Source organism: Xiphophorus maculatus, chromosome 14, assembly GCF_002775205.1.
Source record: "Xiphophorus maculatus strain JP 163 A chromosome 14, X_maculatus-5.0-male, whole genome shotgun sequence".
Lineage (NCBI taxonomy): Eukaryota > Metazoa > Chordata > Actinopteri > Cyprinodontiformes > Poeciliidae > Xiphophorus > Xiphophorus maculatus.
Genome location: NC_036456.1, coordinates 972513 through 1000453, shown reverse-complemented (window position 1 = coordinate 1000453; position 27941 = coordinate 972513). Strand labels below are relative to the sequence as shown.

The following is a 27941-nucleotide window of genomic DNA, read 5'->3' as shown; positions in this document are numbered from 1 at the left end:
ACAAACACACTTAGCTTCCCGTTAGCCAAGTACAGCATAATGGCAGAACTGATACAACTTGTACACCTTGAAGCCTGTCTGTTACACGGTCTTACGTTAGCTAAACAGATCAATATGCAATGTGTCTGTACCTGACATACACTAAAGATTTTATTTGAGCAGAAAAAGCTTTGGACTAAACTGTTACTCCTGTTAGCCACTCTAGCACCAAGTACAGCTAGTCAGTCAACCATCGCTGTGTTCAGGGAAGCGCTGATTAATAATCGAGAAATAAATATCAAGCCTGGAAACTTGATATCGTAACGGACTGAATGTTATGTTTTTAACGTAATCTTTGCTCGTCTTGCGGGGCGCAGGCGGTTGCCACGGTAACAGGTGTGCTTAAACTACAAAGAGAGAGAGAGTAAAAAGGTACGAGTGGTTTTGAGTTGATCACCTGTTCGGGTTATTTTACCTTTCTTTAACTTTGCTGTGGCTCATTACAGCCGCTGGAGTTTCTAAACGTTGGACTAATTACCTCGTTCATTTGTGAGTTTACGTCATTCACAACAAACATCAAATAAAACAAGTATATTTCATTAAATTTTAACAAACAAATGGCTTCTACTGCAGTAATTATGTGAAATTAAATTAATTATATCCTAACTTCAGAAGATTTGCCTTTACCTTTACAGAGCTCTTTGGTTCCTCCGATCAGTCTGTAGCTTCTCATATTGAGGTCATCAAACCAAATTTCAGATCTACCACAACTGACTGACACCTGCTGGCCTCAGGTTTGCAACCAGCTTGTGACTGAGAAACCAGTAACCTCCTCCCAGATGATGACATGAACTTGTTAATTCCTCTGTCCATTGTAGTAGCTGATATATTGTGAAAATCCGGTAGAAATGATGCACTAATCGAGTCATGTTTACATAGAAACAATGCGCCGCGAGGCTTTGTTTGTGAGACTTGCGGTCATGTGGGTCGGTTGTGGGTGGAGCTTGGTAAGGTCCCTTATGGTCTGCATCAGGGTGTGCACCCTGCTACATTTGGAAAAAGAGGGGGAAAAATGCAGATTGAGTTCAGGATTTCCCCCAGTGTACTATAAGTCTGGCGAGCTGCTAAGGTTTGCTTGTTTTGTAAAAAAAAAAAAAAAAAAAAATCTGTTTAAAATTTTTTATTTTTTTATACACCAGTAACCCTGAACTGTAGGCTCTTTGCTGCATTGAGCATTTCACCAGCAGAATCAGAACAGAATCATTCCTGAAGAAGGGTTTATATAGCTGATGCATTGAACAAGGCATGAGGCTGGCAGCGCGCAGATATCACACCGCTGGAGCCTCTGCGCATTGGCCACGGCTGAATCTCTCAAACTTTACCTCAGTGCAGTTTGCACCTGACTTCTCACTCAAACTGAAAAGGTGTTCTTGGAGAAAATCTTCACCTGTGTCACTATTCATATTTAACCCCCTGTGAAGAATCATTTTTCCAGCATGAGTCAAGTTTAAACGTTACAACGTTTGCTCTTCTTGCGCAGCACAATATGAGCTGCAGGTATATCCTATAGTTGCATTTCAGAGGTGTGCATTGAGCATGCTGTGAGAATGATAAATATTTGTGAACAACATTATGTATGGGTGTGTGTTTACATCTCAACACCCCGGCCCGTCGTCTGGCTCTGTGTCTGCACTCAAAGTTTGTGTGTGTTCCTCGGTGGAATGTGTGTCAGTGTGTCGTAGTCACGCAGCATGCTGTTTTTAATGTTGATCTTTTTTTATGGCATCACAATTCCTCTAACAGCACCATGTCAAATGTTTTTTCTGCTTCCTGTTAGGCAGATGTGTGTTTTTTAAGTATGTTTAAGTATATTAAGTATGTTTTTTGTTTGTCGTTCTTACGACTCTAGTTGTGTGCTTACACATTGTCAACAACGTCTTCCAGTAATATATAATTACCCAGTAATATTTTTATCTTTCCTGTCAATGTAACATTTTTTAATACAAAAACATGGTGGCCCACTGGTGGAGCCCTGGCTCCCCAAACAGGTTTTCTGGGGGAAACCCTGAAGTTCAAAGCAAACTTACAGAATCATCAGTCTGGAACATGCAAGGATTCATCCGATGAGACTGTTAGAATCTGCTGTATTCAGCTCTTCTATTTTTATCCCAGCTTTCAGTAATCTACTGATATCTCGTCTCAATCATACAAGGAAAAGTATGTGCATTTATTAAGGACTGGAATCATGAAAGCCAATTTCTAGTTAATGTTGACAATCAATTACCACCTATTCTTTAGTTAACATGCATGGACAGACGGAGACATGGAGCAGGTGATTAGAAGTCGCAGTGAGGGCAGAGTAGGGGCAAAGGTCATCTGTGCATCCTTTACAAAAGACAGGATGTGACCATAGACTTGTCCATTTTAAGAATTGAATATGGACAATTCTTTTCGATCACAGTGTAAAAATGTGTTAGATAACATAGTTGGTTCAATCCCAATCAGAAGTATTAGTTGTACTAAAAAAAAGTGTTACACCAACAGTGTCTTTAGCAGAAGTTAATGCTAAAGTACCAACTTTAATTTAAATTATATCTGGTCTTGAAGGACTATAACCCTCCAGCTACAATTGAATTTTGACATTACAATTTGCATGTTCTATAATGCCCTTAGAGATACTGCGTTCATGTTTGTGTCTTGTTCTCTAATGTCTGTATTTTTATTTTGCCCATTTATTATTTCTTGTTTGAAATAAATTTATTAGGGAAAATAAGAGACTTCATCCACTTGAAAATAAGAGCATGAACATAAATGTCCTAAAGAGTCGATAAGCAAAACAAAACTTCAACACAACTTTCATTTCAATCTTCATTCAACTGAAAGTTAACAAAACAGCCAAGTAAATTACCGCTTTAGAATTTATCCAGAGAAATGTATTTAGGGGGAGCTAAGTGCACTATGCGCTTTCAAGTTAGCAAAAACGCTAAAGCACTAAACAATAGGTTAACTCTTATTAGCGCATTAGTATACCACTGGTGACATAGAACAATGAAAGAGGAAAACAACTGTAAAACATCAGGATTAGTTTAAAACAGAACATTACAGCAGGACAATTGACTGTTTTTGGTGAACTGTGGTTGGAATGGAGCAGACTGTGAACACCCACAGCAACAAAAACCATCATGAAAAAGATGGCACCAAATTCATGAGTAAAATATAAGAACAGAAACAGAGAGAAAAGAGTTTTTAATCTACATAATAGAGAGATTAAAACTGCTGCTGTGAGAAATCACTATCTTTTTAAAATTCTTTTTCCCTGAATAAGTGGAATATTTCCACAGTAGGAACTTTTCCCTGGAAGCATTAAAATTTTTAGGACAAATATTATACCCACTTCATTTCCCCTGTATTTACCAGACTAGAAATTTACCCCAGAAAAAGGTCAAAATAAGGAGGCATTAAGAGTCAATTTCCTTCTTCTGCTAATAATCTAACTTTTTTCTAGATGGAAGTTTTACTGTTGCTGTCAGTGAGCATGGTTGCAAAACTTTGGGAATGTTGCAGATCTAAGAGGAAATGGGCCCCCCATCTATTTCATTTCTAATGAGTTTGCAGAGGTCCTCAAAGGTCAGCTACATCACTTCAGTAAATGATTTAAATCAACAATATTTTTGATGTTAACTGGAGGTTTTGTTAGAAAAAAGACTTTTGTCGAACTTATATTTATATGTATAAATATTATGTAATATTTATACGTACATACTGATATACATATAAATCTATTGGAATTTATATGTATGAATCAAATATTACTACAATCATTTCTATCCAATTAATTAAAACACAGAAATGTAGATTTTAGTGGTATATTTTTACTTTTTTTCCCCCTCTTGATATGACCAACAACAGAATGACTGTGCCACATGAAAGCCCTATGGAGTTCCTCTAACAGACATGCCTCAGAACCACAGCAGTGCTAGTTGCAATAAAGACTCTTACCTTCCAGAGAAATGTTACCAGACAAGAGAAGGGGGGGGGAGAGCAAAAGTCACTGCTGAGAACATTGAACACAGTTATTTTGGCTACAGATCACAAATATTTAATTCAAATTCACCTAATTTAGACATAAGAGACATATTTTAATACACATCTAAAATCTTTTTGTTGTTTTTTTAAGTTACATGCTGCAGCTTTGAGCAGACGTTCTGAGTGAGAGTTCACTGCTGGGTGGAGGTTGAGCGGCGCTACGTCTGTGAAATATTACCACCAGTAGCTGCGGTTCAACAGCGGGAGCAGAACCAGCGTCTTCCACCGCCAGCTCGTTGACTTGAATTATTTTTCGGATTATTTGTTTAGCTTTCTGACTGTGATGCTAATCCAGGTCACTGTTGGTAGTTGTGCTCTGCTTTACCTGCTGCCTAGCTGATCAGGAGGTCTTTTTTCCCTGCAGTGAGCCTCGATGTAGCCAAACTCCGTCAAGTATTTGTTTTTGAAATGCCATATTAGATTCGTTGTGTTGATGAATTGTGACGTGCTTCACTCCCGAGGTAGATTTCTACCACAACATGCAAACGTTCCCATTCTCTCTCAGACCGTTAAAGTTCCACACGACATCGCTTAGGATTTATTGCTGTGTGCTTGTGCAGTGTGAAAGAAAGAGGAGATGAGCTGCACACGCAGGCTGTGAAGTGAGATAAACGTAATCGGTTTTGGTGATCGGCAACAAGAGACAGTGATCGGCGATCTCCCATCATAGACTTTTTCACGGAAATCGGCTGATTATGATCGGTGTCCGATCGATCGGCACACCTCTACACCCAATGGGTCTTGCTGGGTTGCCCTTTGAAAGGGATCTATAAATTAGATTGTAATGATTTGCTCAGAGTTTGTAGTAATTGAATGGAGGACAGATGGGAAAACCAGCTCTTTTAGCATTTCAGGGGAATCAATATTACAGGTAGGGCAGAGAAGAATTGTGGTTTTACCCAGAATTTACTCTGAAGTCTTTCAGTCCTACCTGAGAAGTTGCGAGTGGCAATCATAGTTGTCAGGATGGCACCCTTCAGAAAACAATGGGTGAGAAAAAACTTAGTTGGACAAGATCTGGAAAATATCTAAACATCTATTTCAGGAAAAAAAACACTTTTGATTTGAAGCAGCAAAGTGAACAGTGCCTGTTCAGAAGTTCAGAGCAGACTTTTACCTTCAGTTTCCTTCTGGCATTGAATTTCTTGAGGCACTCCACTGTTTCCTGTCTGTGCACCATGGAGGCCACAGTGGAGCGTTGCTGTGAATACAGAGACGGCACGCCATCAAAAATGGCTCTTGGAAAATCAACACGCTCCACTTGAATCATGGAGGTTGAGGACCAAGAAAGTGCTATATGTCTATACTTACACAGATCCAGGGGTGTTTGAGAGCGTCTGCAGCAGTTACTCTCTTAGCTGGATTGATGGTTAGCATCTTATTGATCAGGTCTTTGGCCTCAGCGGTCACTGTGTCCCACTCTGGAGAGGGGAACTGTTAGGAAGAAGACATAAAGGTCAGCTATGCACACTTAATCCCTGTCTTCAGTTAATTCCTTAGGTTGCACACTTAAAAAACTAATTAGAACAAATTAACATTATGGAGTCCCTAAGCCAGAGGTGAGGTGGTAAGGTGAGGTAAGGTAATTTTATTTATATAGCACATTTTCAGCAGCAAGGCAGTTCAAAGTGCATTACATGAATTAAAAGGAAATACAAACAACTAAATGTCTCTGCTCCAATATTAGCTCATTAGCAGAGCTATGTAGAACTCGACCGCAAGCTAGTGAGGCACTGTAGCCATTTAATTCAAGTGTGTAGGGCAAGGGACACATCTAAAAGTTTCACAACTCTGGCCCTCAAGGACTGCAGCTTGAGACCATTGCCCAACGGGTGTTAGCTTCAAAGTTTTATGCGCCTGTTTCGAATGAGAACACACAAGTCGGCTGATTCCTCTCTGGACTTTTATCATGAACATTCAAGGCAGGTGGTACAGGTCAAGCAAGGGCAAGTCCCAGTTCACTTTTCGGTTTGCTAGCAACAACTTGTTGTGTAACATGCACAGCAGTAGATTCCTGTTGCCTCAACATACTCAGGTGTCCTTCACTCCTCAAAGGCCCACGTGTTTTCAATGTGGAGTCAAAGTGGATATCTGCTGGATACGTTTGCACGTAGGTTTGTGCCTTTTTCCAAAAATCACAGGCTGACTTTTACAGGGAACTGATTGGCAGGAAGCAGTGTTCACACCAAGCTGGTAAGGTTGAGTCAGCGCACAGTTGCAGGAATACTTGGCGTGACTGCCAATCTCACTGCAGCTCTGGCAGTTGTGCAGTAGCTGCCCTGATTGAGAAAAAAATGGCGTTAGGCACCCAACTGGCTCATCAAACTTGCTGGTATCCATTGTGATTGTGGGAAATGAAGAAATTAGTCATGAGAAATTTTGGCAGTTGGTAGGCTTGACAATAAAATCTCAACTGTCCACAGACAAAGCCCAGTTCACAGAACACACACAGTATGCCTGAGTATGTGGGACTGCCTAAAAATAAAACAGATTGGGGTGGAGGTAAGGTATTCAAAAAGAAAAAGAGGAAATTGTGAATAAAAGAGGGAAGGTCACATCACTACTTTGGCAGTATTTTGGATATTTACAACAAAAATACTAATCAATAATTATCAATCAACTGATATGAAATGCATGACATGATACATTTTTCAGCCATCTCGACGGCCCCTATGTATCCTTTAAAATATAATACTGAACTACTCCTACTTTTTTCCCCACATTTTGGACACTCTGGTCTATACTAAGGTGCAGCTAATGTGTGTTTTTTTAATGCTGCCAAAAACTTTATATACATAACAATAGACCAAACAAATTGATGAGTAGTTCACAGAGGTCCAATGAAATTGTGCAATAAATCAAGTGCACTTTCACTATTCAATAACTTTTATAAATCCAGTAGCGCCTGCAGATCTACGCACTGTGAGTACCTTAAGATTTGTCTTTACATTAGAAGAAAAAAAAAAGTTGCTGGATTCATTTTTTTACCGTCTTTACTACTACTAAAATAAGGCATTTTGTGTCAAAACGTCTTATGTAGCCCACATCTGTGTGCGTCTGTGGGGGTTAGTACATGTCCGTCCTAAACCTAAATGTTATTGGTCAGTTTACTTTTGTTAATTTGGTGGTGTGGTGCTCTTCCAGTAAGCTAAATATGACTATGTAGTGAAGCTAGCTAAAAACAAATAAGCTGAGTTTTAACACTCCTGTAGATCTAAGTGGGGTCACGTGTGCGTGGTTCTGGTGGGGTCGCGGGTTTAGCAGCTTTTTTTATGTGGTTTTGCAAACTGAAGAGCTGATGGGTCACCCGTTTGGCCGACCATGACATCTTCCACACTTTTCCTGAACGTTGCGCTAAGACTCCAGGTTAAACACTTAAACTTAGCCAAAAGAATAGAAATCGCGCAAACATCATTGTTTCACCTCCTGCAAGTGCCACCTAAACCCGATTATGGATAAATCTCCTCAAGGCAAGTTAGGTCTTATTCCCCAGGCTAAAACTCTCATCACTTTATGTGAGGAGCTGAACTATGTGGATGTATTAGAACACAACATTTGGTAGAGAAATAATTCACATTTTTCTCCAAAGTGCATTCGTGCTATACAGTATATGTTAGTGGGAGTGACGAACAACAGCCTTAAGAAGAACTGTGAAAATTGTTTAAAATCAATATACAGTTTGCCAGTAGCCCGGATCAAAATAAATGGAGGCCTTTCAGGCACAATTCCTCTGAAACGAGGATGCCGGCAAGGATGCCCTCTGAGCCCAATTCTCTTCGCACTTTTTATAGAGCCACTTGCCCAAAAAATTAGGGAAGACCCAGAAATTAAGGGAATCATATTCAAGGGAAAAGAATACAAGTCATGTCTATACGCCGATGATGTCCTGGTGACCCTATCTGACCCAGATGCCAGTCTACCTAACCTCATGTCCTGCCTCTACCAATTTGGACTTTACTCAGGTTATAAATTAAATATTGGAAAAACTCAGACCCTGTGCTTTAACTACTCACCCAAAGAAGATATAAGTAATCGGTTTAAATTTAATTGGAAAACAAAAACCATGAAATATTTAGGTGTTAATATTACTAAAAATTTAATCAAAATATACAAGGCAAATTATGGTACTATAACTAATAAAGTTAAAAATAACCTGAACAAATGGGCTCCCCTGACGCTCGATTTGTACAACCGAATAGAAATCATAAAAATGATAATTTTACCTCAACTGTTGTTCCTTTTTCAATCTTTATCAATAGAAATTCCTATCAAGCAATTTAATGAGTGGAATCGGATCATCTCCAGGTTTATATGGCAGAATAAGAAACCAAGGGTACGCTATAAAACGTTACAATTACCAAGAGATAAAGGAGGAATGTCGCTCCCATGTCTGGAAAATTATTACAGAGCAGCACAACTGCAATTCGCGGTTTACTGGTGCGAAGAGGGTTATGAAGCAAAATGGAAAGAACTAGAATTAAGTCAAATTGACATCCCCCTGCAAGCTCTGCTGGGGGATAAACACCTCAAGACTATATATGCAGATGAGTTGAGTGTTTCCACAAAAGTCCCTCTCAGCATCTGGTTTAGAGAGTTTTGAAACCCACTTTTAGAGAGGAAAACTAGGTTATTAAGATGGATTGAACATGATAGGGATTTTGTACCAGCACAACTTGACTCAAAATTCAATCAACTAACCAGAAAAGGCATGACATCATACTGCGTGATTTCTTCTGGAACTGATCTGGAAAGTTTCCAACAACTGCAGGAAAAATTTGACCTCGATAAACAAGACTTTTTCAGATACCTGTAGCTCAGGCACCACTTTAATAAAAACATTAAAATATTGGAAAAAAATGATCAGGACCTCATTAATATCTTTATTGATGCTTATAAAGGTAAATCTTATAAGAAGAGGCTGTCCAGACTATATGTGTGCTTAGAAAATAATAAAAAAACATCTACATTATATATTAAAAATACATGGGAAAAGGAGGCTAAAATAACGCTGACGGAGGATGAGTGGCTCAACATTTACCAAACAAACTCCACCACCACCAGCTCAGGACACTGGAGGGAATTTTCATGGAAGAATATTGTTAGGTTTTTTATAACCCCCAAAAGAACATTTTCTCAGACCGGAAGAGCTGAATCTGGGCAATGTTGGAGACGATGTAACAATATGATGGCTGACAACTTTCATATTTTCTGGGACTGCCCATTGATTTATCCCTATTGGCTAAAGGTAGCCAAAGAGATAAAAGTAATTCTTGGTTTTGAAATAGAGCACAATTTTAAAATTATATATTTAAGTTATTTACCAACTGAACTCAACACTCAAGATAAGTACCTTCTGAAAATACTACTGATAGCAGGAAAGAAAGCAATAACAAGAAAGTGGCTTAGTGGAAGCCCACCGACATTGTGTGACTGGTCAGCCACTGTAGAAGAAATACGTGAAATGGAAATGCTTACCTTCTCCATAAGACTCCAGGAAAACAAAATTCAAAAATATTGGTCGAAATGGTTATCTTATAGGAATGCTAAAGCAAGTTGAGTATCATTAATTAATTATTCGGGGTGGTAATTGAGGTTTGGCGCTGTAAAGTTTTTGCAGGACTTGGTAACTATGCAAAGAAACTCTCTCCTGTTTGACTCTTCATGGATCTCTTCATACATTGTGACCTGCCCACCTGAATTCTGTCTGTAATTTAATTTTATTTTGTGTGTGTAGTATTGCTGTCCCCCTCCCTTGGTGACCTTTCAGTTCTGTATGCAGTTCATTGTACTTGTTGTGATTTTTTTTTTATTTTATTTTATTATTACTATTATTTCCTCTCCATTTTTGTGTTGTGGTTGTATTTTGCCATGTATAAAAATCTGATCAAAAATAAAGTTTAAAAAAAAAAAAAAGAAGAACTGTGAAAAACACTTTACATTACAGGATGCATTACAGGAATGGCCAAGATGGCGCCAATGTATTCGGCACGCCGTCCGACTCGCTCTCTCTACTTTGTTATTTTTACTCTTTTTGCTCTATTTGTACATGTATGCTGTTAAGGTTCTAGTGGCTTAATTGTTTATGACCGTCAAGCATTTCTGGACATTAAAACTTCGGTAGATTTACAACTTGAATATGGTCTGGGTCCAAGAAACCGAGGTTTCCAGTTCCTCACTGACATCCCTAATGAGCTGCTGAGTTTTCCACATCTGATTCCGGAAAGGCATTTCCGTCGAAGACGTGGTAAACGTGGAGGACTGGCGGTGAGGATTAAAGCCTATTTGGCATTTCTCCGCCGTTGAGGCGGCTCTCCTCGACTGGGATGGTGTCCTCGTTTCCTGAATGTAGGACGCCGCTGTATTCGCCCTGTTGTTCCTGGGATGTGCTGCTATTGGATGGACGTGGTGGAGTTTTTCTGTCATCGACGGTTTCGGGATCAAAAGAGGAATGTGGATTATGGAAACCTAAAGCGGTTGAACTGTTACGCCTTCAACTTCAACCATCTGCTAAAGACCTAAAGCTAGGTCTTTAGCAAAGCTAGCTAAAGACCTAGCTTAATGCTAGGTCTTTAGCTAATAAGACCTTCGTGCTACACGACCTGTTTACTTCTCGAGATTTGGATTTTTTATTCATCACAGAAACTTGGCTACAAGAAGGTCAGTTGTTCCCGTTTTCTGAACTTCTACCTCTGAACTGTGCTTTTATAAATTCTCCCCGGTTGACTGGCAAAGGTGGAGGTCTGGCTGCAATTTTTAAATCCAGATTCCACTGTCAACAATCACCTATAAATTCATTTTTAAGTTTTGAGCTCCAAGTCTTTGAAATGAAATTAACTGAACCAGTTCTGTGTGTGGTGGTCTACCGTCCTCCAAAGTTCAACAAGGATTTTCTTCATGAATTCTCAGAACTTATGGCATGGATTACATTAGAGTATGATCATATTTTAATTACAGGTGATTTTAATATACATGTATGCTGCTCAGATAAACCTCTGGTGAAGGACTTTTTGGACTTAATTGACTCATTCCATTTCACACAATCTGTGGTTGGGCCAACGCATTTAAACGGACATACTTTGGATCTGGTGCTATCACATGGGCTTTGTTTGGATATCATTGAAATCCTTCAGATATGCATTTCTGATCATTTGCCCATTTTATTTTCTATTAATATTTAATCTTCTGTGGATACAAACGACACTAAACCCATACTTTCTCGTACTATAAACTCTTATGCTGCTCTTCAACTAAATGCAGTCCTTGCTAATACTACATAGAAACTCTTATTCTAAATTGTAACACATGTTCAAATGCTCTAAATAGTATAGCTCCCTTGAAAACTATAAAAACTGCAAAAAAGAAACTTTTAGAGCCGTGGCTTAATGAAACCACTGGTGCACTCAGGCAGGAATGTAGGCGAGCTGAGAGGAGGGGGAAAAGAGATAAATTGCAGGTTTCGTTTGAAATTTTGAAAGAGTTTATTTAATTAGCAGAATAATGTCAAATTAGCTAAATCTAAATATTTTATTAATCTTGTAGCTTCAAATAGGCACAGGCCTCAAGTCCTTTGTAATGTCCTGGATAGGATTGTTAATCCCTCGACGACATCTGGCCCTTTAGCCTCTGCTGAACTTTGTGAGGCTTTTTCTAAGTTTTTCAAAGAAAAAATTGTAGCTCTTAGAGGCTCAAATACCCTATTAGATTTAGATTCCCAAGAAATGCCACGATGCACAGCTGTTCTGGAGTATTTTCAGATAGTTTCTTTAGATGAACTGACCTGTTATTAAGCATCTGCGGCCATCAAATTATCCTTTGAATTGTCTTCCTACTCATCTGATAAAATACATTTTTCTCACTTCGGGCCTATATATCTTAATGGTGATAAATGCCTCATTGCAGTCAGGTTGTGTCCCATCAATACTTAAACATGCTGTGGTTAAACCCCTTCTTAAAAAACCTAATCTAGACTCAAGTGTACTAGCAAATTTTAGGCCCATTTTTTTTATCACCTGTGGATTTTAGCAAAAGTTAAATCTTATTTTGGTTTTAAGGACTTTGAAGGACTTATCCATGCCTTCATTACATCTCGTTTGGATTATTGCAATTCATTATATAGAGGCCTGGATAAATTACAGATGCAGCGACTTCAAATCATCCAGAACGGAGCAGCACAACTTCTTACAGGAACCAGGAAGCATGACCATATAAGGCCCATACTGGCCTCTTTACACTGGCTACCGTCTTTTATCGAATAGATTTTAAGATTCTTTTATAAACTTATAAAGTTTTAAATGGATTAGCTCCCCCTTATCTTTGGGACCTTTTAAAATTTCCGTCTGTGTCCAGAACCCTACGTTCAAATAATCAGCTATTACTGACAGTTCCTCGGACTCGACTTAAGAGGAAAGGAGATCGGGCTTTTTCTGTTGTTGCTCCTCTTCTATGGAACAATTTACCTTTCCAAATTAGATCTGCCCACAGCCTGGATCATTTTAAATCGCTTCTTAAAACTCATTTTTATTCTTTGGCATTTATTTGAAGTAGTGTTTTGATACTCTGTTTTTATCAATTTGTGTTATTGTCGTTCTTGTACAGCGCTTTGGTGCAGTTTTATACCTGCTTTTAAAGTGCTATATAAATAAGTTTGACATTGACTTACATTCTGTGCTAGGAAATGTTTCCTCTTGAACTGGATAAGAAATAAGGTTCCACCCAAAACACAATGGCAAAGGACTGCCCTTGAATATGTGTCATTGGACTTTCTAACTAGTAAATTGCACAATAGAGAAAATATGTTTCATAATATTTGGGACCCCTTTATACTACACTGGTCTAGATATTTCTACTATTTTTTCATGTAGCCTTACATAATACACTGCTCAAAAAATAAAGGGAACACTTAAACAACACAATATAACTCCAAGTAAATCAAACTTCTGTGAAATCAAACTGTCCACTTAGGAAGCAACACTGATTGACAATCAATTTCACCTGCTGTTGTGCAAATGGAATAGACAACAGGTGGAAATTATTGGCTATTAGCAAGACACACTCAATAAAGGAGTGGTTCTGCAGTTGGGACCACAGACCACTTCTCAGTACCTATGCTGTCTGGCTGATGTTTTGGTCAGTTTTGAATGTTGGTGGTGCTTTCACACTCGTGGTAGCATGAGACGGACTCCACAACCCACACAAGTGGCTCAGGTAGTGCAGCTCATCCAGGATGGCACATCAATGCGAGCTGTGGCAAGAAGGTTTGCTGTGTCTGTCAGCGTAGTGTCCAGAGGCTGGAGGCGCTACCAGGAGACAGGCCAGTACACCAGGAGACGTGGAGGAGGCCGTAGGAGGGCAACAACCCAGCAGCAGGACCGCTACCTCTGCCTTTGTGCAAGAAGGAACAGGAGGAGCACTGCCAGAGCCCTGCAAAATGACCTCCAGCAGGCCACAAATGTGTATGTGTCTGCACAAACGGTTAGAAACCGACTCCATGAGGATGGTATGAGGGTCCGACGTCCACAGATGGGGGTTGTGCTCACAGCCCAACACCGTGCAGGATGCTTGGCATTTGCCAGAGAACACCAGGATTGGCAAATTCGCCACTGGCGCCTTGTGCTCTTCACAGATGAAAGCAGGTTCACACTGAGCACATGTGACAGACGTGACAGAGTCTGGAGACGCCATGGAGAGCGGTCTGCTGCCTGCAACATCCTTCAGCATGACCGGTTTGGCAGTGGGTCAGTAATGGTGTGGGGTGGCATTTCTTTGGAGGGCCGCACAGCCCTCCATGACCTGAATCCGATTGAGCACATCTGGGACATCATGTCTCGCTCCATCCACCAACGTCACGTTGCACCACAGACTGTCCAGGAGTTGGCGGATGCTTTAGTCCAGGTCTGGGAGGAGATCCCTCAGGAGACCATCCGCCACCTCATCAGGAGCATGCCCAGGCGTTGTAGGGAGGTCATACAGGCACGTGGAGGCCACACACAATACTGAGCCTCATTTTGACTTGTTTTAAGGACATTACATTAAAGTTGGATCAGCGTGTAGAGTTATTTCACTTTAATTTTGTGTGTGGCTCCAAATCCAGGCCTCCATTGGTTAATAAATTTGATTTCCATTGATGATTTTTGTGTGATTTTGTTGTCAGCACATTCAACTTTGTACAGAACAAAGTATTCAATGAGAATATTTCTTTCATTCAGATCTAGGATGTGTTATTTGAGTGTTCCCTTTATTTTTTTGAGCAGTGTATATTGCAATAATGTGTCTTCAGTTCTTTCCTTTTTTTTTTTGTCCTAGCCGGGGTAATGTTAATGTTGATGTTACTGTATGGTTGCTTGTTTGTCTATATTAAAATAAAGAAATAACTAATGAACATATATTGGAAAAAAAATCCTCCATTAGATCAACTTCCTTTCAGGCCGTGACTCAACATCACTGACTGGCAGCTGGCCCTGAAATATTTAGGCTGAGAGGAAGAACATGATGCAGTCTGGGCTCTGGACCTCGGCTTGGCTATTACAATACACACAAGCACACACACTCAGAGTAAAACTCACATCATAAGCTCCAGCTTTAATCTGCTGGTACAGTCTATGCTGGTCCTCATCCCAGAATGGAGGGTACCCTACCAGCAGAATATAGAGGATCACTCCTAAAAACACAAAAATAAACAAGATAGTGGAAACAGAGCTTTAGAACCATGATAATCTGCACATGAAAGCATAAATTAAAAGTATGTCAGGATGCAGTAAAGGAGACTTCACTGCATGCAAAATTAGAAGGTAACAAGAAAAAAACAAATCATACATAATTCATGTTCAAAAGTGTATTTTATTGCAGAATTGTTCATATTTTATGCTTATTATTTGATCCCTTGATGTTTGCACACAAAGTGCTAATTATTGAGTAGCCATAGTGAAAGGAACCAAGCAGGAAACAGCTGAACGGTGTATAATCAAAGGGCAAAGGCGCTCAATGATTGTGTTTGCTGGTGCTACCTGGAGTGATGTTTCTGATTGGTCAGCTGATTGTCGGGAAAAGATGAAAGGCTATTGATGCTGTGGATTCAGTTGGTCAGCACAAGTGTGTCCAAGGGTGGGTGTGTGTGTGCGTGTGTGAGTGAGTGAGTGAGAGGTAGATCTCAGGCCCAGGAAGGCTGACCCATCAGACTTGTGTGAAGCAGCTGTCAGCACCCATTAATTCAAGAGCTTATTGGGCATACACACGCATACACACCCCCACCCGCGCACGCACACACGCAAACCTACAGAGCAGAAAGAAACTGTGGATATGAGCAACTACTCTAAATGTAATGCTCATTCAACCGAATTTATGAACATATTTATTGTGATATTTGCATTCAGCTGTCCAACACATTCAATGGCCAACCCAGTCATCTGCTGTTCCACTGCAATACATTAACTGTGTTGTATCTTTGAAACTGTAAATCATGGAAATTATTGCAGTGATAATGCACGGCCACCTTCTAATCCGGATACAGCTGCATTTTATCATTACAGTGCAGAAAATCTCAGTTGTATTTAATGTGCTGGTGGTAAAAGCCATTTACTGTCAATGGCTACTTTCACACACCAGCTGCTCTTGATGTTCAATTCCACATATTTGCTGAAATATTATTTTCTGTTTGGTTGTTTATACTTGAATGATGGGACTGCAATTAAACTTTTGTGAGAACAGTTAACAGTTTAGTAATATGATTCTATTACACACAATTTCACTATAAAGTTGTATATATGTCGGGGTGCGCATGTGTGTGTGTGGGTGTGTTTTCCTAAATACAGTAGTGAAATGTGCAGAAAACCTTACCACAGGCCCACATATCCACAGGCTTGCTATATGGATCTTTCCTCAGGACCTCTGGAGACAAATACCCTGGTGTACCAGCAAAACCTGAAATAGACAAACACACACACATTAACATTAAACTGGGCCATCTGCTATGTGAGAAAGTCCATTAAAAACTTCTCAGTAACAAGTAGTTCACAGTACCCAGGGATTAGGGTTAGGGTTAACCTGGCTTTACAAACTCGTAAAGCCAGGTTTGTAAGTGGAAGTCAACAAGCTGGAAGAAAGGAAAACACTTAGCACAATGTAGAGCCCTTGGCTCAGCATCAGTACCATGCAGTCTAATTTTAAACTGGACTCAGCGTACCGTCACTCAAAGAGAAAAAACACAACTTACAGTAAAGTCAGAACACAACACGAAATGGTTCCAGTTAGAAACTGGTGCTCAGGGATTGGACTAATTATTTCTCTGGTCTACAGGGAATGGGGAGAGAGAAATCAGTCTGAAATGAAGCCAAAAGGAATCTGAGATGAGAGTCAGGAGCTGTGGCACACCTAAGCCCTTCAGAAAGCTTAATAAACTAATACAGTGGTATAGGAATAAGCCAAGAACTGGCATAGATTGCTATCAAAAGCATCTGATGGAGGAAAACCAGATACTTTCTCATATGTGCAGTGTTGATGTACAATGCCATGTCCATGTGCCCATGACGATGATGATCATTCCCACATATTCAAATCCACCTAATTCCTGGTGGTGATGCTGTTGGATTGATATTTTATTTTTTTTTTTTGCAACTTCCTGTGATCAATCTGAGGTTATTTTTATAACTACTCTTATGTAGCAAGTTCTCTTTTATCAATAACTGATTTCTGTTACATCAAGTTTCTTCATTTTTACCTGGTTTCAATAATCTACCAACGTCCTTTAAATAGTCAGCATTATGCATTTCCCAGGCACATGTCGTTTTATAGCATTGCATCAAGTAACTGTTACCTTCAGTTGTTATAAAACTGCTATATATAACAAATATGACTTAAAAAAAATTGACTTCAAACTTGAACACCTTGAAATTGGGCTTCTGTCTCTTTAAAACTCCTGCTCTTTTTGAAACCCTGCCTTCAGGAAATCATCACAACATGGCTCCTCTATTAACCTTTTAACGTCTTTTTACCAGCGTTGCACTGAATAGTAGCTCGTATATGGAGCTCAGCAGGCGTTTGCCAGCAGCATTTGGCAAACACCTGGTGGAACTGAAGGAGTTGCAGGGGAGGGCTGCTCTGAGAGGCGGAAGCTCGGAAACTGCAGCTTTGAGGAGGAGCTGCTCCTTGAAGGTGGAGCTAGGTCCAATTGGTGTTTTGCATTCCCACATGCAAAAACATGTGGGAATATTTTGGGAGTTGAATGGTTGTCATGGAGATTAAAGGATTTCTCAAACATGCATGAAAGAATTAAGGCAACACTTCAGTTATGTTTATGATGAAGGGATAACATTATAGCATGATGTAAAGCTCAAAAGAGTTGATTTTATATAATACTGAAAAATCCTCAACCAATGTCTTTATTGTGCTGCTACTCAGGCTTTCAATGAGAAACCTAGGTAATTTTTCAGGCCGTCCTCCCAATGTATAGAAGAAGAAAGCTTGGATGTGACTATATTATTCTGTTTAAGATATAAAAGGTTCCATTTGTACATTTTCTGCAAGAGACCTTGTTTGTACGTGCAAGAAGTCATACACATAACTTCAGCAAAGTTAATAATATGAATAAGATGGATCTTTCTAACAAACGGTTTTCACTGAGAGATGTACAGTCTTCTCTACTTTTGGTGCTTATTGTCCCTCAGGAACTAAGTTTGGAAATGTGGTTAGCAACTATTTAATTCAAAGTGGATTTCATCTAAATTTCCTGATGGTTTTCTTGGACTGAGAGGTATGATTAATTTAACTGCATAGATATGTGGAAGAAGCAGGAAAAAAATAAGTACTACCGATCTCACTCAAATATAAAAAAAGCTTGTACTTACCAAACCATGCCTGCTGGTCTCCCTGCACTTCTATAGCCAGGCCAAAATCAGCCAGCTTAACCGCTGCTCCCTTCAGCTTGCTGGCTAGCAGCAGGTTCTCTGGCTTGGATTGGAGAAAAAATATATACCTTTAGTATTTCACAGCAGCACAGTCATGTAACAATAAGTTCAAAAGTTGAAACCAAAGGTAAAGGCGGAAAAGTTGTGAAGGGTTTCCCCCAGTGTATTATAAGCCAGGCGTTGGTGCCACGACCAACAGGTTTAGTAAGTTTTCTGGGGGAAACCCTGCTATCGTTTCATGAAACACTAAAGTTAGAGCTCAACTGAACTAGAATCCAAACTGCTAAACAACCAACTCATGCCTCAGAGTCATAAGTTGACTTCAGTAAGGGGACGTGAGTGTTGGACCCAAACAGCTGGGTGGGGAGATGCTGATGGATCCTGCTTAAACAAACAGAAGCAGATACTTGGAAGAATGTGACTAATGCTGAGATGGAAAATGCTTCAGAGAAGATGAATCACACACTTTGTGACATTTACAAAAAAAAATGTGCAATTTCTGGTATGTTTACAGACAGTAAAGTAACAACAAAGGAAGAAAGTGATCATCTACTCCCATTCATTTATTCAATAAATGTTCAGAAATAAAGGTTTGACATTAAGTTCTTCACATAAATGAGTTATATGGAGGACGAGTAGGTATGGATGGTGAATCTGAGAGACAGTTGATAACATGACTTGTTTTTCATCTACAGCAGCAATCACTGTTAAACCAGCAGGACGCTGGTCCCAAAACTAAGAAAACATTTCAATGATATGCAGGATATGGTTTCAGCTCACATCACTCGTCCTGCTAGCTGCTGAAATGAAGTTGGGTCCAATACGAAAAACCCATCCATCCATCCATCCATCCACTTCCGCTTAACCGGGGTCGGGTCGCGGGGGTAGCAGCTTCAGAAGGGAGGCCCAGACTTCCCTCTCCCCGGCCACTTCTTCCAGCTCTTCCGGGGGAATCCCGAGGCGTTCCCAGGCCAGCCGAGAGACATAGTCCCTCCAGCATGCCCTGGGTCTTCCCCAGGGCCTCCTCCCGGTGGGACGTGCCCAGAACACCTCACCAGGGAGGCATCCTGACCAGATGCCGAAGCCACCTCAACTGGCTCCTCTCGATGTGAAGGAGCAGCTGCTCTACTCTGAGTCCCTCCCGAATGGCTGAGCTTCTCACCCTATACTAAAATACGAAAAACCATACCAGGCATACTGAATGAAGAGCTGAATGCCCAGCACACACTGCGTTCTTTGAAGGTTGGAGTTGGATTAAGGTGAAAACATAAGATGATGCTCTCTGGAATGACCTGCTCCATAGTAGGGGTGCACTGATGAAGCAGCCGGCCAATAAATTGGTCCCAATTTCCTTAGTTTTGGGTTATCGGCCTAAACTTGCATGAAAATTTTATCTTATCCACCAATCTACTCTACTTCCATAAAGGACTGAAAATCAGTTAATGTCCCCTTGTAAGAGTGGGTTGACCCACCAAGTTACGTCTGTATATGTGGTTAACAATAGTCACCCAACCCCTCAAAGTGCTTCACACTACATTTTAGTCATTCACTCATTCATGCACACACTGATGATGATAAGCTACAAGCCTGCAGTCTGACAGACGTGAGACTGCCAAGCACAGTCGCCACTGGGTCCTCTGACTTCCACAAGCAAGCAAGGTGGGTGAAGTGTCTTGCCCAAGGACACAACGACAGAGGCAGGTGTCGAACCAGAAACCTGTCGATAGCAGGGCGAACTCCTACCACCGTCGATGAAATATGGTAAATAGTGGTAAAGGGCTTTGTACTTGTATAGCGCTTTAGCAAGTCCAGAGGATCCCAAAGCAACTCACGCTACTAGATGGTAGCCACAGCTGCCTCACAATCGACATCAAAATAAGGCAACCAATTTGGCTTTAGCACATTTTGCTATGCAGAGGAGCTCATGGATGTGACTATATTATTCACATCCATGAATAATATAATATTACTAATCCTTTGAGGCTTTAAAACAAACCATAATCAGCCCTACACCATAGTACTTCTCAGCTATTAAGTGCTTGTGCTGATAGGCTACTTTTGGTTTTTGTCATATTCAGCACATTCACAGTATTTGGAGCTCTGTACTTGGTTCCTAATAACACAAGGACAGACAAATACATATTAATGAAACCTATTGAAACATTTTCTGCCCTTAACAATACAGACAGCAGTTAAGATTTTAACTGTCTGAGTTGAAGCTCTTTCTTCATTCCTTTAGGTATATCTTTGGATCTCTAATATCCATTACTGACAAGAATTTAATGTGATAAAATGGAAACTAAGTGTCTCAATGTGTCCAGGTGATAGATGCTGAAAAACAGATTGAAAGATTCCGTTCTAAGTCACTCCCATCATGGTTCATATTCTATTTAGGAACTTCTCTGGTATATCCATTTATTCTTTAAATGCCAAAGGGAATTATGGGGGTCAAAGGTCGGTCCTAATGTCTTGGACCCTATTTCTTGGGTAAATGTAAGGTGTTACATTTAAGGTGTAAGGTGTTAATATGGGTAGAAATACAAACGTGTGTGGGGGTGCGCGCGTGTGTGTTTTCCCCCTTATTTGTTGATGGGCTGATTTGTTTCGCTGTAGTTGTTTGTCTTAGAGTTTTGCCAACAAGCCATTGCAGCTGCCTGGCAACAGCCAATCAGGTCACTAAGAGGCAGCAGTCATGCATGCAAAATGCAAGCTTATTATTGCTGAAAGTAAACAAAACCTTGTACACACACCTGCTGCATTTGGTTGCCAAATTAGATCTTTCTGACCAAACCACATTCAGAAACATCCACTTTAGAAATTTAGAAGAAAAAAAGTTGAATGTAACATAATTTTAATTCAGATTGTTCACAAGAAATGTATTCTAAATATACATCAGCTTAATTTCAAAACCAAATAGTTTGGCGATTAAGTTAGAAAAAGATGGTTTGGATGTAGAAGGGAAGAATCAGCCAAAAGTAGAACAAGAGGCAGAGTAAGGTCACAGAATAGGGATGTAAACATATGTCCACTTACCTTGAGGTCACGGTGAACCACACCCATCTGGTGGCAGTGGAGCACAGCCTCTAGGATCTGCTGGATGCAATGACTGCATGCAAACACCAGGGGGCCTCGGGTTAGTGACAAGCCCTTACATACTATACATGCCTGTGCTTGCTTTGACACATGGGCAGCTGCTGGCCGTGTTAGTGGTGAGCCTGTGCAGGAAGGTTAAGTCTGACTGACCACAAACAAGAGCCATTCATGAAAGTGATCTACATACTGTCAAGAAAATCCGAACTCATCCCACTTCCCCATGCTGGAGATTTTAGTTTAACAGTAATAATAAATAAAGTTATCTTTAAAATGAATCACTCAAGTGACATCAAGGCCCAACAGTAGACTTAAGTGTCAATAAAATAAATCTGGTTGTGTGTGTTGTTTTTGTCTCATGCAAACTTTGCTTTAATTCTACTTTTTTCTATCTAATCATAAGAAATCATAGTCAGACAGAGAGAGTCATGAAACAGGAAGAGCAGGTTTCCTGGAAAAAGAGGAAGTAAGTTTCCAGCCTGCAGATTTATAAAAATAGCTGAGACTATTCTTTATTTTAAAGCATGAAAGTTTTAAAGAATGAAATCTAAACATTTTGAGTAATTTGATAAGATTCAAAGTAAAATACTTATATTAATATTGGTTTACTTATAATAATACTTACACTTACATTTGTGGGAACACTTACAAGAAAAACAAGTAACTGTAACTTTGGTATTAAATAATTAAAATCATGGATTATTCTTGGATTACAGAAAATATCTGTAATAACTCACATTAGGATTATAATAAGAGTAATTAATAAGTTATGGTTATACAATTATAAATGAATGCTAAATCAGAGAAGCTAAAGAAAATAAATGATATAAATGTGATTTTGACATTGAACTTGAAATGGTGTAAAAGGTGTAACTGCAATTAAACATCACTGATATGTTGGAGGTAGATGGTAGGTGAAAGGTGAAAGGTGAAAAGTTAAGGGGAAAAGGGGAACTAACAGGAGAGCAGAGATGATCAACGCCTTATTTAGAAACAGGTTGTTGAACAACTTAAACTTTTCAGAGAAAAGGTTGTGCAGGCAAGGGACATAGGAGGTTGAGCAACCCTGAAACATTAGCACAGACATCAGGACATAATGTCTGTAAGACAGTGATGGATATGAGATCATCTGTCTAAGCAGTCAACCAATGAAACAAGCACAGCATCAGTGCTAGCCAATGCAAACGCACCAAAAGGGTGGATAAACCCTATAAAAGGTGGGTGCAAAAGAGGAACCTTTGGTTGGATCCTCCAGGCAGCTTCGAGCCAAGATCGAGATGGACAAAGAACTCTGCAGCTGAAGAAGAGCCGGGGCCACAGAGCCGAAGACTGTCCTGCGCATGGGGACCAACCCGTCAGGCCCACAACCTGTGGCTTCAAATTGCACTTCTCTCATCAGCTGGGTTCAGACCCCAAAGACAAAGATGAAGACAAAGGCAAAGACAAAGAAGAAGAACTGGTGCCTTTTTTCCTGCCAGCACCAAGTCCTGTGTGACCTCACCATCCATGCGGAGAGGAGGCTCATCAGACCTACAGAGATTCCTGCCTTCGTCGATCAACTTCCTCCTCCTGCTGCAACACCTTCTTCATCATCAGGCCAGGTCTGGGGTTCAAAACGCCAAACTCCGTCCGTCTCTCTCAAAGGTTCCCTTTTTTAGTTCTCAGTGTCAGCAGTAGGGAAAGATAGACTAGATGATTGATTTTACTTATTTGATTATTTCTGCTACTGAATTAAGCTGTACTGACCCTTGCAAAAATGCCTTACTAATAAAATATTTAGCATAAAGAAAATCTAAAAGATGTTGTGGACATTCAGTTAATGAGTCACCTTAAAGTTCTTTAATGGTTGTAAAATAGCTGTGATGTTTGATTCTGGAGAGGAAGAAGTGGAAAATGTTTTTAGGTTGCTGGTAGCCCAAATTTAAAACAACATCCTTGGGACTCGCCCGAGTCACTAAAACCTACCTGGTTCAATAACAAATGCAAGTTGTAATATAGAGAAGGAGCGACCGTTAACAGGTGTGCTCTCTGAAACTAGTTGGCTGCAGGCTGCTCAGTCTGGCTAATTCACAGGGGGAAGAAGGGTGGGACACCTGGATGGAGGCCGTCAGAAACCAGGCGAATCGTTTCTCGAAACCAGCTTAAACAGAGCTTACTTCAGTTCTGGACAGGGTAAATCCCAGCAGATTTAGGAAACTCAATTAACCCGTTAGGAGAGCTGGTAGCACATCTCCCCTCTCAGAAGAGGAAGTACGAGAGTGAGAGAGTAGAGAAAGGGGGGGGGGGGGGGGGGTTGTTGCGCAACAACAATACCAAGCAGGATTCTGGAGACGTTTCTCTGTGGCTGTAATAGCTGAACTAACACAGCTGATTTTCTGCTCAGGTGTCAAAACAAAAGTGAGTTTCAACCCTGACCACCCGGAGGAAGGACCATGGAAGAGAGGAGGGAGACAGTGGTACACCTATTCCTGCTTCCCTTCTGTTCCCCCATAAATCTCTCTCTCCTTACAAAGATGTTAGTTTGAGCCACAATTTTATTAACACTGAAAATTATTTCCTCTGGTGCTAATGAAAACACTTAAAAAGTATTACGTTAACCAGTGGTGGGTGCTGCTAACTAAAAAGCTAGCTGTGCTAAACCTACAGAACTAATTATCAACATTAGTTTCACTAATGTTTAAGTGCTACGAAATGGTGTTTAGTGAAAGCTAATGCTAGCCAATTTCTGGTTCTGCTGGGGTTTGGTCATGTTGCTACATGCTGGTCCAGGAGGAGTGAATCCTGCAAGTCAATGACTCGATGCAACCAGCAGGGTTTCCCAAGAAGGAAAACTTTTTAAACTAATTTTAATCCTAAACAAAGCTTGACTGATAACTAGTATAAATTTGGAAAATATATATGATTTGACTTTTTTGTTTGCAATGTCCCTTTTAATGGCATTTGTTGTGGATTGGTGCTATTTATATAAAGTGATGCTTTTGTTCCTCAGGTTTTCTGCTCATTATCATCATTCTCTCCTTATCACATTTAACATCAACAGCAGCATGCCGTGCAACCACAATAACCATCCCTCTATACACTTGAGATGCACTGATCCCGTATTAATATCTGTATCAGTCCAGACATTGAAAAAAAATTCTAAATCGTAATTGATGGCATAAATGTGATGCATACATGTGTGTAAAGGTCTTTAAAATGTATGGAATTTTTTTCAGTGTGCTTCAATACAACTTAAAATGTGAAAAAAAGCTTTTTATTACAGAAACATTATATTTTTAATTTATACAGCTATGTCACAGTAACCCCTCATTACTGTTTGATACTATTAGGATGTTAAAACAGCAAGCTGTCCCTCCTCCTCTGCCTCATCACCTGGTTGGTCCCTGCCTGTGTCAGAGCGTGGCTTTAACATTGGGATACATGCATTATGTGCTCTGTATAAAATTGAAGCAAGCAATGATGCTGTCTAGCGGGCTTAAAGCACTACTCCATCCATCACCTGTCTCCATCTTCCTGCCACAGGTGGGCAGTGAGGCAATCTGGCAGGGCAGATGAGCAAGCGGGCAGGTTCAGGGTGTGCCACAGGCGACCCTCAGAGGAACAGTAATTGGTCAACTGATCAGGCACTTTAGAAGCAAGGCAAGGTGCCACAGGTGGGCAGAGTGGTCACTCCCTGTGTACGATGCCATTTATGTGGCAATGATGTATACTTTCTAGAATCTGCTGTATGCAGTGACTGCAGAGGAGACAAAGACACCAGCCCAGAAGCAAAAAGGAGAATAAAAGGGAGAGTTTAGGTGACATCAGGCTGACAGAATAAAGAAGCACAGAAATCAGCACAGACAGTGAACAGTGCAGCTTTCAGTGGAACTGTTGGGACTGTGGCCCCAACATGCTTATTGTGGAGCTTAAATAAGAAAAATGTGTGACGTTTATGTTAAATATAGTTCACTTACAAGTGCATATATATTTTATATAAATAAATAAATAATCAAAACTGGCCTTTCCATTGATTTTCAAAGCAGATAAATATTTTAAACATTTTCTCTCAGGCAGAAAGTCACTATTGTCTATTGAGGACAACATGCCATCTTGAACTGTACAGAACAAAAAGCTATAATTATAAACAAAAAAAAGATTTTCCTGGTAGAAAAAAACTTTGTAATATGAATATTATAAAAATGGCTGTGTGGCCATTTATTTGCTCCACACTAAAAGATTTGGGTGGGAATTCATCATTTGCACAAGAGATGAGATGAGTGAGCTTTGTGAAGAGAATTGTTTTTAAAAAACACTTTAAGAAACACTTTTTCCCAGGGTTACTCAATACAGGTGGCTTTGAGGTAAGCAACAACCAGGTTAAGAAGTGAGAACACAAGGAGTTAGCAGCAAGATCGGTGGGATGATTATTTGTGAGTGTAAAGATTTTATGAAAAGAAAATGTGATCTCTCTCTTTCTCTCTCTCCATGTAAAAAGTATTACATCAAGACAGCGCTCAGAAAAAACTGCAAAATAACTGCAAGAAAATAAGGCCAAAAAATTTGAATATTTAGGTGAATTTGTAGATGTAGCGGTTTTCTGGAGCCAGGCCACTAGCTGCCTGCTTTACAGGTAAAAGATGAACTTACAACATGACATGCATGTTGTCATGACATGCATGTCATGACACAAAACAAACTGGCAGCTGTCATTTTTAAAACCTTTGAAATCAACTGAATCCACACCAAAACAGAATCTTATCAGATCACAGTTACTAAGGTCAGTAAAGGGCCATCATCTATTGATAGTGATAAACTCCAGAAAGCATCTGAAATGACTGAAATGACTAATCTACTAAGCTGAATCTGTTAGATCAGTGGTCCCCAACCACCGGGCCGAGGACCGGTACCGGGCTGCGCGAGAAATAATGAACTACTTCCGGATCTTTTATTATGAAAATCCTAAACCGGATTTTACCAGTTACGTCTTGCGCGTCAAAATTGAGGCAACTTGCAGCAGAATGAGTAACAAACAACATCGGAGTACAGTGAACCCTCGCTATATCGCGGTTCATCTTTCACGGTCTCGTTGCTTCGCGGATTTGCATCGTGCATTGTGTTCTGCATTCTGATTGGCTAAACAGTCTCTCCGCTTCTTCTCTACCTGTGTGTCAACAACGTTGCAGTTTAATATGTACACGTACGTAAAACAGCTTGCCATATTTAACATAATCGATGGTGGCATGTCGGTTTATAAGAATCTTTTTGCCCAGTAGAAAAAAGAGCGACAACAACTACCGATAACTATGTTCTTCTCTCGAAAAAAACACACCTGCACCGCGGGCTTTAGAAGAAAAAAAACGCCACAGAGCGGAGTAAGGATGCAGCGGCTCAGTCAGAAGAGCAGTGAAATACATGTGAGTCACTATTTTTTCCTACTGTACTTTATTTTTTTTCATAATCATTTTTTATTTTCTCCCGTTCTAATCCAATCATTCAGGTCGTGGTGGGGCGGCGCTGATCTCCGCAATTCGGGCACGGGGATCCGCCTTCAGTTCATATTAAAATTATTATTTTACAGTACAGTAGTTATTTGTAAAAAAAAAAAAAAAAGTTTATACAGTACTTTTTATTTGTTAAACAAATGTTTGGGCCTGTAAAAAGGTTTTGTTCTTTGGTTTCAATGTATTATGGAGTATTTCATTGTATAATAATTGTAAAAAAAAAAATAAAGGTTCCTACTTCGCGGATTTCTTTTTGGAACGCAACCCCCCGACTCGATACTTACGACGCGCACACCCCCCGCCCCGGCCCGCAGCAAAATTGCGAAGGGCTGACCGGTCCGCGCGACTAAAAAGGTTGGGGACCGCTGTGTTAGATCATCAGACCATAATCCAAAAATCACACCGAGAAGGAGAATAAAAGAGGACTGACCGTAACGAAAGAAGAGATTACTTTTGGCATTAAAAGTATATGAAAGACATAGGAACAAAAATTCTTGTGATGTGTACAGTTTTTAATAATTCATACTGATACATCGGATTGTTTCATCTCTAAAGTTTGTGCTTCCATATGCCTTCAAGGTCCAAAGCATAACATATCTCACCAACAAGTTATCCAAATATCATATGATCAAACTCAACACTGACCTGGCATCAGCTTCGCTGTAGTACTCCCTGGCAACAATGTCCTCAAACAGCTCTCCACCAGTGACTCTGGTAGCAAGAAAACATGTGACATAGTTTGATAAAGAGTAAAATCAGATGGTTCTTCCAATATCTGCAGAAGAAAAAAAACACATTTTATCAAATTCTACATCCAAACTGATTCTGTGCTGAAATTAGGAGTGCACAAATACATCGGCCCAGATTTCCTTCATTTTGAAAGATTGACAAATGGCCTACCAATCTCATCTCTCTCAAAGGCAGGCCCGGCGGCATGGGGGGAGCTGGGGGGCATCGCCCACCCATAGAGTCAGCCATGCACTGGAAGTTGTTTTTTCTTTTTTTTTTCCTCAGAGTGTCTAGCTGTCCAACTTTCTGTTATTCCTATCTCAATTTCATACAATAGGGGTTCCCACACCACCTTTATATATATATATATATATATATATATATATATATATATATATATATACACAGTATATATACATTCAGCCGTTACAGTTTAATCCATTTTTAACATGTCATGTCATGTTTTTTCAAGCCGCTTTTAAATGTAACATGAGCGCCAAGACGCTCATTCTGGTTTTACACCTGTGCAGCAGCGACAAAACATGCTGCTGCTGTGCAGAGCTGTTCAGGTGTGTGTTAGAATCATGGCAGCAAACCAACAAAAACAACAAAAGGCAAATAAATTTGTACAGTTTTCCCCCCTAAGCTAACAGAGTGAGTTGAGTAATGCTGTTGG

The 27941-nt window shown here is 40.1% G+C and overlaps 1 protein-coding gene across 9 annotated transcripts in view; it reads right to left on the bottom strand.

The window, feature by feature from the left end:
• Positions 1–27941, bottom strand: part of LOC102220401 (calcium/calmodulin-dependent protein kinase type II delta 1 chain) — a 130042-nt gene that overhangs the window by 47314 nt on the left and 54787 nt on the right. For all 9 annotated transcript variants that reach the window (XM_023346310.1, XM_023346309.1, XM_023346313.1 and 6 more), the window contains 8 exons: positions 27182–27247; positions 20997–21069; positions 17904–18006; positions 15898–15981; positions 14628–14722; positions 5377–5499; positions 5183–5266; positions 4997–5039 (listed from right to left, as the gene is read on the bottom strand). In XM_023346310.1, the coding sequence (XP_023202078.1) occupies positions 4997–5039; positions 5183–5266; positions 5377–5499; positions 14628–14722; positions 15898–15981; positions 17904–18006; positions 20997–21069; positions 27182–27247 (671 nt within the window). The remainder of the gene's footprint in view (positions 1–4996; positions 5040–5182; positions 5267–5376; positions 5500–14627; positions 14723–15897; positions 15982–17903; positions 18007–20996; positions 21070–27181; positions 27248–27941) is intronic.